The 12,499-nt window shown below is 40.6% G+C and overlaps 2 protein-coding genes across 4 annotated transcripts; one reads left to right on the top strand and one right to left on the bottom strand.

Moving 5' to 3' along the window:
* Nucleotides 1–235: 235 nt before the first annotated feature.
* On the bottom strand, nucleotides 236–4,546 carry atp5pb (ATP synthase peripheral stalk-membrane subunit b). The gene is made up of 7 exons (XM_084480219.1): nucleotides 4,424–4,546; nucleotides 3,748–3,784; nucleotides 3,389–3,534; nucleotides 3,014–3,177; nucleotides 2,684–2,809; nucleotides 1,920–2,099; nucleotides 236–476 (listed from the first exon to the last, which is right to left on the bottom strand). The coding sequence occupies exons 1-7, from the start codon at nucleotides 4,449–4,451 to the stop codon at nucleotides 402–404; spliced, it is 756 nt and encodes a 251-aa protein (XP_084336345.1). The 5' UTR covers nucleotides 4,452–4,546; the 3' UTR covers nucleotides 236–401.
* A 745-nt stretch (nucleotides 4,547–5,291) lies between these two features.
* On the top strand, nucleotides 5,292–12,225 carry traf3ip3 (TRAF3 interacting protein 3). 3 transcript variants are annotated; one of them, XM_084479343.1, is made up of 14 exons: nucleotides 5,292–5,387; nucleotides 6,003–6,467; nucleotides 6,593–6,716; nucleotides 6,827–6,959; nucleotides 7,047–7,074; nucleotides 7,249–7,278; nucleotides 7,411–7,506; nucleotides 8,468–8,539; nucleotides 8,681–8,821; nucleotides 9,361–9,498; nucleotides 9,675–9,807; nucleotides 10,202–10,428; nucleotides 11,334–11,459; nucleotides 11,780–12,225. In XM_084479343.1, exons 2-14 carry the CDS (start codon nucleotides 6,030–6,032, stop codon nucleotides 11,972–11,974), a joined length of 1,881 nt encoding a protein of 626 aa, XP_084335469.1. In that variant the 5' UTR covers nucleotides 5,292–5,387; nucleotides 6,003–6,029; the 3' UTR covers nucleotides 11,975–12,225. The 3 variants fall into 3 exon arrangements, with proteins under 3 accessions (XP_084335469.1, XP_084335471.1, XP_084335470.1); XM_084479345.1 differs by having other exon boundaries at nucleotides 10,202–10,413; XM_084479344.1 differs by having other exon boundaries at nucleotides 5,324–5,387; nucleotides 6,020–6,467.
* Nucleotides 12,226–12,499: the final 274 nt, after the last annotated feature.

Here is a 12,499-nt window from a genome sequence, read left to right on the forward strand (position 1 = left end):
CTGTTGTGAACGTCCAGGTAGGCTGTACAGAAGGAGTCTAAAGGTGTGTCTTATGTTGGAAGGCAAGTCTCTCCATGGGTCCAAAGGTGGAGGTAGTTGACTAGTTTCGGATTAAGCTTCAAGATAAGTTATGCAATAATATACTTAGTCCCTGAAAATGAAATTGTATCTGCCCTCACGTTGAACAGTTTACATACAATGGTTGTAATTCAAAGAAAAGATAAGGGGTCAGTGAGTAAGTCAATCCTTTATTTACCACGAGCTGACGTGTATATACACACACCCATACTATTGGCCGAGACAATCTTAAAGAGGAAATAATTTTATTCAGTAAGGGAAAGATGACCGGAGGACAATATGTTGGTGTTGGGAGGGGGCTGATGCCGGGGAGAACCAGACAGTTAGACTGCGAGTGAGGCCTTGGCCCTGGCCAGAGCCTTCAGGTCGGAGATGCACTTGGCGATGCTCTCCTTCTCCTGGAGAGCACACAACACACAACACACATGAAGGTCAGAACAGTACATGCTAATGTAGATACTAAATAATGATATGGATATTTTAGAATAAAGCACAATACATCTCTAACTTAGGCACTCGGGCAGGCCGACCCACCACCCTAGTGGGAAACAAAGAACTTCAGAATCTGAGATGTGATGATTATATAAAGAAATGAGTTATTATTTCCACAAAAAAATAAATTAAACAATAAATTGTTTGATGGATGACGGCAATTCATTACGTTTATAGCGGATTTATTGAGAAAACCTATTGTTTGATAATCCCAAACCATCACGCAGGAGACTGGGACCACAACATCTGAAATTGTTGGCTTCATTGCGTCTGCAGTTAAAATATCTGCCTGTCCAGCTAGCCATTATTGCTAATTATGTATATTTGCAATAGCCTACAATGGTTTTAAATCTTACGTTTTTACTGAGAGAAAAGTTCACTATTATTGAACAAGTGCACTCGAATGACACAGAATGGCCAAATTTGAACAGTTGACCAACATAAATGTACCAAAAAAAACTTTAGTGGATTTAAACATTTTTCACCACAGATAAAATGAAAAAAAAAAAAAAAGGGTAGAACAAACTGGGTGTGGGCCTACTGTAAACACCCCTGTGGCACCAGCAAGAAAGTAGACAACATGATTAAAGTCACAATGTTTAACATTTACACAAGTTTGTAGCTTAAAATTACCTGGACATATCTGTAGTCGATTCTGAATGTTAGTGATTTCAATAAAATCACATCCTACTACATCCTACTACTATCACAACTGATATATTATTTTATATCTACAAAAAATAGATGGTAACTAAAACCTCTTGGGTAATAAGAATCTATTGACACTCCCAAAACCCCTCCCACTCACGTCACCCTGTTGTAATGGAGATTTGCATCTCCATTACAACAGGTCTTTAGCTGATGACACACTTGTCTTAGGTCAATGACACAACACTTATTGTAGCCCATTATGTTTTATATTCTAGCCTACCGAAAGATTTTGATTCATTTAGGAAAATAATCAGTTTTCAACATCAGTTTGATGTTAAAAAACACCCCTTATTTGCTCTTCTAAACTCATTAGCTCATTGAAAGCCAATTTATTTCAGATTAGTGCCAGAGTGTTGATCAATATCAGCTATCCAATAGCGTGAAATATTGTCCAATGTTCAGTCTTTAGGCAAAGACTAACCTGAAAAAAATAAAAATCAGGCCTTTTTCAACAAGGTATTTTTTTTTGCAAGCAGCATTGCAAATCAGCATGAAGGTCCACCGTCTCTCACTTTGAAAAGCCCTGCTATAGCTCAACAGTGATCTAAGGTGGACAGCTGAGAAACAGAAGCCTCTAGTGGACAGTTGGCCTTTATTACATGCTAAAATCCCAGCCCCACACTCTGCCTGGGACTGACCTGCATAGGGGTGATGCTGCCAACGACGCTTTTCTCCACCCAGTTGACCATGTGCTCCTGCTCCATCTGACGGTTCAGGTTCTGCACAGCAATCTGATAGTCCATGCGCTTCTTCACCTCGTTGGTCACCATGTGTATCCTCTCCCTGAAGTTGGTCTCCAGCAGCATTGCCACGTTGTTCTGGGTGATACAATTATACAATTCAGTCAATTAATGTTTTTTTTTTATGGTTTCCATTTGAGAACAGGGTTCATGTGGTGTGATTTGCCAATACGAGGGATGCTCATATGCATTTTGTACTATTATGAGAGCATAGGGCTTCTAGTGTCTTTTTTACTGACAATAACAATTTCTACAACATTAAGCCAGCTACTTCCTTAGCCAATCACAGCACATTTCTCCCAGCCTTTATTCCTGAATACCTAATCCTCCATTATGGCAGCCAAATGTCTCAGACGAAATCTGAACAGCACTTGCTATTTGCACATAGTGCACTCACTTTTTCATCCGACTTGTTGATAATTAAAACATACATTTGTATAATGGTATTTGGTAACAGCTGGAATTGCTGTTTGGCTTCCTTCTTGCGAGAAAAAATAAATGCAAGCCTTAAATTGTAAAGCCTCTCCAAGAGGCAAACACGCATGTCTGAATAAATGTGATTCGGAGTAAGCAAACCCAAAAAACAAAGAACAGCTGAACCCGGGTGTGAGTGAGCGCAGGGGAATGATGGAAATCATGCGAGCGTCTTTTTCATTGTTTACCCTCTTGGCGTCGAAGAGCATTGATCTGCCCTCTGCTCTCCACTGCTCCTTCTTCTCCTCCTCGATGGCCTGCGACAGGCTGACCACGGCCACATCCTTCACCTCCTGAGCCTTGAGCACTTTCTCCTGCAACCCAAAACACACTGCTTTAGATGCCTTTCATTGCATGGAGGTGTGCAGTTATTTCTTAATAAGACAATCTAATTCAAGATCAACAGGGGAAAGATGTTGATAGACAATACTAGAAAGTGCTTATGGTGCAGACCGAGGATTGATATATCAAAGGAATTTATTTTTATCCACCTTGACAGGAAATAGTCAAAAGCCCACCTCGTTCAGTTTGTCGGCAAAAGCAGCGACACTGGGTCCAAACTTCTTGATTCCGTAGATCACAACAGCGCCGATTGAGATGGCGGACAACGTCTCGTGGTTGACAATGTAGATCTCCTTTGAGAGCAGGTAGACGAGGAGCCCAGTGCCCAGCATGTAGGGGCCTAACAAATAGAAGATCCCAATTATTAGGCCAAAAAATGACCAAAATTTCAATATGATATTACCAGTCATAATGATGTTTATTAAGTAATAAATACAAGCAGAGAGTATTAAAAGCAAATGGACAACTGCATCATAAAGCTAGTACTATCGATCATTGATGTACAAAATAAAACTATTAATAAGAAACCCATCCTTCCAAGGCCCACATACCAGTGACTCCGGTCTTGGGGTACAGAAGCTGGAACAACTCTTCTGGGATGATGCCATGGCGGACCTGTCCTCCCTTCTCTGGCAGAGGGGGAATGGGGGCCAGACTCTGAGACGAGGTGTGCAGGGAGTGGGAGGATTGGACAAGCCTATGGATGTTAAAGGCAATGACAGCTTTAGCTATAGGATAGGTCAGCTGCAAGGACAGTGAGTGTCAAAGTACTTAGACTTTTTTAAGGTGATAATATGATATTTTCGAAATATTGTTAAATAAGAAATATGTTGATGAAAGTCTATAGTAAAAAAAGAGAGATAGCAAATAGAATGCTTTTAACATGGATATTAGCAAGGAAAGGACATACCCGGCTCCAAGGAGACCTTTGCTTTTCAGGGCATTGGCTGTAATTAAAAAAAAAAAAAAAAGTCATTAACTACAAATAACAACACGCTAAACTCAGAAGACAGGAACCCATTGACAATGTTGTCAAATTAAACTTGATATCCTAAGTAATGCTGCTATCAGCTGGAAGGGTCTATAAGTTGAAAGCATTGACAAACAAGACGTGTCCTTGTTAACATGTAGTCACATCAACATAATATATCTAGCTATATGTAGCTATTCCAATATGGATTGGCTTTGGAAGACTTTAAAAGTGCAGCTGTCAAAGAGGTGACATTCTGCAGGCATGCCTTACGACGAACAGCTAGTGATGCTACGTATTGCTAACGCTACTCGATTTCAGTCACTTGGATTAGTGTCTGCATGAAGCCTATACTAGCAAAGCGGTTGAATAACCGCACAGAAATACAGTTAGATTCTTCATTTACAAACGTACTTAATAGATAATAATGCCTTAAGGGGCTGTATGCTGCGTGTCATTTAACTAGTAGCTCGAAACTTAGCGTTAGCATGTCAGTCATTCAATGTGTGGCCTTCACTTTACCCTTCAAGTGTACATGCAATATTATTTGACTCTAGCTACTAAGAAATGTGCAATATCTGAACTTTGTCAATTCCTTAATAAGCTTATAACATACCCGAAAGGAAAACGGTCCTCGACAGCATGTTTAGAATGTGAAGTGCAAAGTTCGTCCAACACTGAGCACCTTAGCTACGGCCTGTTCGTGCCCTTCTGCAAAGAGCTAAGAAGGATGGCGGATACATAGGAAACGCTTCTGAAACAACGCGAGATTATAGACTTGAACGTGTGGTTATAACTATAACGACTATGTGCACTAGATGTCGCTGTTTGTTCGCGTTAATGACGTTTATTTGTTGTCCAAGTTAATGAACATAAAACAATGTTTATTTGTTATCGAGTCTGTTAATACCGAATAATATCCATAGACCAGCTCTGTCCTCTTGATACAGAATACCAAGGATATCTGTTATTATTCTGTATTGCTCATTTGCAAATTTGCTCATTTGCTCATATGCAAGCTCCTCCATTTCACTGTTCTGCCCGAGTGCTGATATTTTATGTATTCATCTTGTGTAGGATTATAAGTCATTTTCAGATTGATCATAACAATGTTGTGTAAAATTAACTTTGTTGTGCTTCTGGGCATCTTGTTTCTCTGCAGCAGATCAAATAAGACTGTTAACACACAAAACCCCCAAAAGACACAGATTGCATTATGATAACCACATTATTTAGAATTGTAATAATACAATGCCAACTGAATCTATCAGTGAGGTTACCGAACAGAAAATAACTTGCTCTGGTGGCACATTTCTCCCCCAAACCTCAGATATTATTTGCTGAGTGCGTATGTAATCTTTGGGCCCACCCGTGCTTGCCTTGAGTTTATTGTGAGTGGCCTTGAAGATAGAGGAACATACGAAGGGGCCGCTCGCTCTACTTCCTGTAAAATACGCTTGACAGGAACACCTACAAGACGTTACCCGACATTGTTACAGAAGAGAAATGGATGACTTCACAACTGCTGCTTTCGGTGCCAAGCCGTTAGTCTGATGATGATATTGATGAACTCCTAACAAGTAAGAACATTTATTTTCTGCACACTGAAGGCTCAGTCTCTCTTCTCGCATTCAATTGTTGGTCCGTTTGAATATTGTATCTTATCTCACAACAAGACCCAGACACAGTTTTTTCTGGCTTTGTGACTTTGAATGATGTTGAGGTTCGCCTTTGTCCTTTTGTTTAATCCTGAAGTTATTTTATTGCTACTACATTTCTGCAGAAGTTTCTAGTTCTGCCTCCATTCCTTTTGCCATGCTGGAACTGCACACTTTGCACAAGTCATTTAATTGAGGGAGACCATAGTGCAACTAGTGCAACCTATCATTTTCCTTCGGTTATACTCTTCTTGTAGCCAAGGGCTTGCAGTTAACGATTAGAAAGCACATGTGGGCCTGTAAAGCGGTTTTAGGTAATTGTGGGATAAAACAGACAATTGGACTTGGAATTACTTTACTACTTTCAAATTTTGACATAGTATTGATTGGTTAAAAGGAGAGCTGTTTGTCTATCAAATAACATGAATGTCACGCTACCCTTTTATGCTTAACTGAAAGATGCATAATTTACTCACAGGATGCATGTCTTCCTTATAGATTCAATTTCAGTTTCTGTTTTTATGAAAAAATATATAGATTTGTATACTTTCCAGTTCGAAAGCTATGGCTAGTTTGGAAAGTCTGGACATCAGTTCATCATCTACCTCACCAATCAAAGACTTTGATCAGAAAGAGGAGAAAAGAGCAGAGAAATACCAACACCTCCGAGGGCGAAACAACACGACGTCCTGTCGAAGCCCGACGAGAGATGTGGATACTAGATTAATAAAAGATATGCTTCAACACAAGAGACACCTGGAGTTCCAGAGAAGGAGATCTGGGAGCCCAGAGTTGTACCCGGAGAGGACTGTGAATTCAATATATTGTTCCACAAAGAGACACCCACTGGCAAAGACGGGTCATGTGAAACATCAGAGCCCAGTACCCATGGCTCAGATGGTGGATAAACAGACCCAAAGGACAGCCACGTCCAAAGAGGTCTCGACAGGGGTGTTGATCTCAAACAGATTAGGAAGTAATGACCCGAATCCTGGTAAATGGGTAAGCCTTTCTAATAAAAGTATTTATAGCTTCTTCTGTTTTTAATTAAGCAAAGCGCATTTGCAAATGTTATTACATTATGCATTTTTGTTGTTGCTCATTTGTCTTCTTTCTGATGTTCTTAGGCTTCATTGTGGTCAGAACCGGTACCTTTGATAGATCAGAAGGAAGATATACCAAGACAACAGGAGACAGCAGGTTTCGCATCAATATCCCTAACAGAGAAGTCCATTCAGCAGAATATGAAAGGTACCCAAACAAAAAGAGAAAATGTATCCATGGTAACAGCCTCATCTATTACATTTGATTCTTGACTTATTTTTCATTTATGTAAATGTGGATCATTCTTTCTCTGGAAGGACAACAAGCAACTAGCATCAAAACGATCACAGAAACTGAAGATTTCCATAGTACCATGTCCTCTCACTCTCGTATTCTCATTGAGGCTACTGTAGAGCGAAAGATATTACAAGAGGCCTATGTGCAGACTGAGTGAGTTTGAGATTTACTGTTAAATTCTGATAATATATCGAAACAAAATGTTATCAACGGCTTACGTATATTTTGTTTTCCATGCAGGCCTGGCCTTGTCACTGTTAAGGGATCTGTAGGTTAACATTTCTTTTTTTTATTATCAAATTATATTGAGCTATTGAATTTGAGAGGCTCTAAACAAGCCACAGTGATGAAGTGAAAATTTTATACAGTGGATCATATCTTATAATTATCTATAATGTTATTTATCCTATTTATCCTCATGTCCCTCTTCTTACCATTAAAGGATGTTCAGCAACTAGCTGAGTACTTGCAGGTAATGCAACTCTTTCATGATAGCTAGCTACATCTTTTTTATTCATATTCATATTTCAAGGATATGACATGCCCATCAGGCGTGTCAATGACGGTTAATAAAAATCCAAACATCTCTCCCTGCCTTGTTAAGGAGGCTCTGTGGAGAGAGGAGGCTTTGAAGAAGAAGATGGCCATCCTTCAGCAGAGTGCATCCAGCCTGCTAAACTCCTCCGACAACATTTGGACTGTAAGATTTCCCTTCTTGTGTCCTCTGCTCTGAGACCATACATTTCACCCTAGTAATACCACAGTTATTGTTAGCATTATATAGAAAAGACAAAAGCTTATTTCTACTTTCCTGTGGTCGTGCTTCGGTCGATAAAATTATATTAAATATATATTTATCCAAATAGAATACTTGTACTACAACTACTTATGTAGGGTTTCCCTTTAAGTCAAAGTGTAAGCCTAAATAAAAATAGTGTTTGTGCAAGATAAGCAGCTGCCATTCAGCTGCTAATGCCTCAAGAAGGCAATTCATGTGGTTTGGCGTTTCCTGCTTCTTCTCCACTCGGCACAGGAAGAATGCAACCTGCCACTCTCTATGACACTGATAAAGAAAGGTTGTGTCACTCAATTTGATTTGTATGGATGTTGCCTGCTGCTTCCAACTGCCCTATCTCAGTCAGTATCTCTTCCAGGGTAGTTTCTGTGTTTGTGTGTGTGTGTGTGTGTGTGTATGTGTGTGTGTGTGTGTGTGTGTGTGTGTGTGTGTGTGTGTGTGTGTGTGTGTGTGTGTGTAGTCAGGAAATAAAAACAAAAAAGAAAACAAAAAAGTTTCATAGAGGAAGCAAAGGTTATTCAAGCTTGAATACGGTTCACAAGGGCCGTTTACTATAGCCACATTGTTTCTTAACCACAGATTCCCATTACCCTTTCGCTCTTTACTTCACCCTTGCCTGTGGTACCAGGTCTCTCTTGTAAAAGAGGGGCCCAACCTGAGTGAGACTTTAATATAAATAAAGGTTAAAGAATTGTAGGGAAAATAAATTATTGAGATGAATTGAGGTGAATTGACTTGCCCAAGATCGACTTGCCCTTTGTGTGCACATAAGATATGTTCTGTCACAGACTGAGATATGTGTGTTACATTTTCCGTGTGCAGTACCGCTTGACAGACAGTCTGGCTTCCTCTCAAACCCACACAGGCTCACTGCAACAAGGACCTTCTGACAAACAAGGTCATATCTCTAGAGGCACAACTGCAGCTCTGCTTACAGGTAGGAACCATTCAAAATGATACCAGCCCAGCAGCCTCATATCACTCGGAGAATCAGTGTAATTGCACACTGATCGGTTTCTACTTATGACTGTTGGTGATACTCAACCCTCTGTGTTGCTGCCGCTGTGCTCCCCCTCAGAGGCTCCCTAAAGACGGACTGAAGAAGCTGGTCCTGACAATGGAGAGGCAGAAGCTGGTGTACGAGGAGAAGGCCTTGGCTGCCCTGCAAAAGGCCACACTGGAGAAGACAGAGGCACTGGTTGAGTCGCACCGCTTACAGGTTAAAAAATACCTTGCTTTTACACAACAAACTGCAGCCTAAAGGCCCACTGGGAGTAATATAAATACAAATTATGTACTTAATGGCAAGTGTTAGATAATAGTTAACATGTTCATGCTTATTTAAGTAGTGAACATGTATTTCTGTAGGCTATAAATTGTGGTAACAGATCCAAAAGATGTTTAAACAAACCTGGGACAAACCTTTCCAAGCAGGTGTAGGCTTCCAATGGAGTCAAACTAGAACGATACACGTTCATTTGTTAACATAATATAGAAACTTTGGTCAATGTTTAAACAATAAATCACGACGGGGTGTCTCCATTATGTAGGCCTAATACCGCGATGATGGCAATTAACGTCCCCACATCCCGTCGTGGATGGCCTATTTCCCCAATAACGGCACACCCCTTCACGGTGTAATCCTTACCTATTGAACTGTATTTTACCAATATTTAACGATTAACGATTAACGATACGGATTATGCATGGTCTCGATCTACATTTTCCTTGCTGATACTTCTCATTATTAACCGCTAGGAGGCGCTGGAGACAGCCAAGACAGAGTCATCGAGGTGGCAGGGTCTTTATGAGGAACAGAAGCAGATCTCACTGCAGCTAAAGGAATGTCACGAACGCACCAGTGGACAGGTGGACCAGCTGCACAGCCAGCTAAAGGTACTGGCACAAAGTAGGATAAAATAATGGCTGGTTGCCAAAGCAAGCACATTTCACGTCATCAGGACAGCTTCTCATGCTATTCAATATGTGCTAAGTCTTGTCTTGATACTTGATATAAGGATGTAAGGGCAGAGGTGTGGCATGGTTGACCTGTGTGTGTCTCTGCCACGCAGCTGTCCAGGGGCCAGCAGGAGGTGCTGAGGGGGAAGACGTGCTCTCTGCAGCGGGTCCATGAAGAGATGCAACACAACATCTCCCTGCTGGAGCAGACCAATCAGGCACTGAGGAATGACCTCTACATGAAAGGTCAGACTCACAAAGTTGAGCCTCCATGTATGTTTTCACATGCAGGAAATATAAGATTAGGTCCTTAAGGTAAACAAATAAGGGTTATAAAGTGTTTTTATAGTATTTAAAAATGTGACTTAAATTGGAAATAAGATAGCCTGGGAAAACCGTTTGGTTGTAAAGTCTTTTCTTTCAGCAACTGAAATCATCTGAGATTTGTACAGTATTAACCAAATAAATAAAATAGCAGTTAAATACTGTTCTGAATGAATATTCTCAGACTAGTGAGATAGGCAAATCACAGAAATCAGTTGTAATTTATATCTCCCATAGAAATTATGTCATTTGCCACATTGTAGCACACAACAGCATTGTATATCAATAAACCCAAACCCATCCATCTGCTCCTTAGAACGTACCACCGAGAGCTGGGACTTCTCAGTGCAGGTGTGCCTGCCATCGGAGGAACCTGAGGAAGACCAGAAGGAGGGGGAAGACCAGGAGGAGGAAGAGGAGGACAAGGAGGAGGAGGATGGGGAGGACAAAGAGGAGGAGGAGGAACAGTCACCGCTGGTGCAGGAGCTTAGTGACACACAGGAGAGACTCAGAACCAAAGAACAAGAGGTGACCAATACATTAGTAAGCACTGGTGCTATATACTGGGAGGTATTGAGAATATACCTAGATCTAATATCAATACACACAGCATGTAGCCCAACCTTCTAGTGGCCCGAAAGGTGGTTGGTTCAACAACCTTTATACCTTCACTTTATTAACCTTTACAACAACTGTTGTATATTTGCATCTTTAACAAGATACGTTTATATGCATTGTTGGAGCTCCCTCTACTGGACGTGTTGTGTAGATTCTCTAGTGTGTCAGACATGCGCAGTGTAGTATGTGTGGTATTATATTTAACTACACCGTTACCTCTGTCTCCGTCAATATATGTGTCGCCGTGTGTGTGCTTTTACTCGCTTTGGCCTGCGTGTGTGCAGTCTGAGCCATCAGAGTTCATAGTTGTCATAGCAACTGCATCCCCTCAGCAGAATCTGCATCAGAGCTGTGTGTGTTTTTTAACAAGACAACAAGAGAAGTGGGAAGTGGGCCATTTTTAAGGAGGGCTGTGGGCTGCCAAGCCAATCTGAAGTTAGAAACTGTAATTTTTCTATCGGCTGAATAAGATTCTTTCGCTTTTCTTGATTTACGATTTGGTGAGCAAGAGGCACATTTGGGTTAACCCTGCCCATAGCTACCACTGGCCCAGAGACCGGGCCTCTCTGTGAAAAGTGAGAATGGAATATCTCTGAATTGCTGCTACCCTGGTCAATGGTACTCACTCACAGTAGACTGTCAATCAGTGTGTCTACGTTAAGTTATGTTTTGGAGCAAATGTTTATCGTAATAATAATCATACCTACTGCAGCTTTAATTTGCATGTATTTTGTATTCAAGATATTGTGATACGTATGTCCATGCATGTGTGTTGCTGTTGTGTGTATGAATCGGTGGTTTGATACGTGCATCTGTGTGTGTGTGTGTAGTGTGTGGATCTGGAGGCAGAGCTGGAGGCCATGCAGCAGGAGTACAGGTCCAGCCAGGCCCGGCTGACGCAGTGCAGGGACCAGCTGAGGCTGCTCAGCCAGAGGCACAGCAGCACGCTGGCACGGGTGAGTGAGAGAGAGAGAGAGAGAGAGAGAGAGAGAGAGAGAGATATGGGGCTTATTTTTGAATCTTTCAGTTTTAAATAATACATAGCCTCTAGCATTTTGTACATTAAAATGCCATGTGCTTCAAATATTTTTTATTTCACTATAATTGAAATAAAACACAGAATAAAATGAAGTGAAATAGATTATAAAACATAGAGAAACAAATAAATGAATGAGTGAAGATCAATAAATTAATAAAGGTAAATGCCCTTACTTTGCCACACTCAAGATGCAGGGGACACCCGATAATCACTGTTTTTTTTCTATTTTTTCTATAGAGGTCCCGAAGATCCTGGATGAGGACATTTGTCTTTCTCCTTGTGCTCCTGGCTTTCACAGGGGTTGCCATGTTGTCGCTGTGGCACCCCCCTTTCAGGGATCAAGTCGCCATCATCCTCTCAGACATAGAGACGAGAATTGAGGACTATCTGATAGAAATAGCTTCCAAACGCCACTGTTACAGACCTGTATGAAATATAATGTTGTAGTGTTATTTTTCCAAAACAGATATTTAAATAGAATAGATCAATAAAAAAATATTTATCTTAGTAGTTTTAATGATAACATTGGACTATCTTTAGTGAAACTTGAATAAGTGGGGGGAATAGCCTATATGACATTCATGGTACTTGCATAATATGTAGTTGGCATTGCTGCAGCAAGTTCAGAAAAGCAAATGATCCAATGTCCGACCAACATAATAATGTGTTCAGTTACCTCATTTTATAATTAAACTTTCTGGAAACATCAAACACTGTTGACATTTTGTTATTACTATATAATTTCATATTTTATAATCAATAGTGCCGATGTGGTCCATAAAATAACTTTTAAACCATCCTGGGAAATAGGATCTTAAGTAAGCAGGGCAGGTTGACATCCTGGTTTGGGTTGGCTTAATCCCTGGCAGTGTTGGCACTAGTTCTGTTAAGGCTGTAGAGGACCGTTTCACTCTGTCTAAAGACACACATTTACTATTCAAAGGACATTTGATGTTA

Source organism: Micromesistius poutassou, assembly GCF_964030765.1.
Source record: "Micromesistius poutassou genome assembly, chromosome: 15".
Lineage (NCBI taxonomy): Eukaryota > Metazoa > Chordata > Actinopteri > Gadiformes > Gadidae > Micromesistius > Micromesistius poutassou.

Bases quoted from the DNA above. Each gene is read 5' to 3' on its own strand.
- atp5pb (XM_084480219.1), bottom strand. From the start codon at position 4,451: ATGCTGTCGAGGACCGTTTTCCTTTCGG. The intron at 3,178-3,388 runs GTATGTGGGCCT...TCTATTTGTTAG, and splicing joins CCCCAAGACCGGAGTCACTG to GCCCCTACATGCTGGGCACT. The intron at 477-1,919 runs GTCAGTCCCAGG...TGTGCTCTCCAG, and splicing joins GCAGCATCACCCCTATGCAG to GAGAAGGAGAGCATCGCCAA.
- traf3ip3 (XM_084479343.1), top strand. From the start codon at position 6,030: ATGGCTAGTTTGGAAAGTCTGGACATCAGTTCATCATCTACCTCACCA. The intron at 6,717-6,826 runs GTACCCAAACAA...TTTCTCTGGAAG, and splicing joins CATTCAGCAGAATATGAAAG to GACAACAAGCAACTAGCATC. The intron at 11,460-11,779 runs GTGAGTGAGAGA...TTTTTTCTATAG, and splicing joins ACAGCAGCACGCTGGCACGG to AGGTCCCGAAGATCCTGGAT.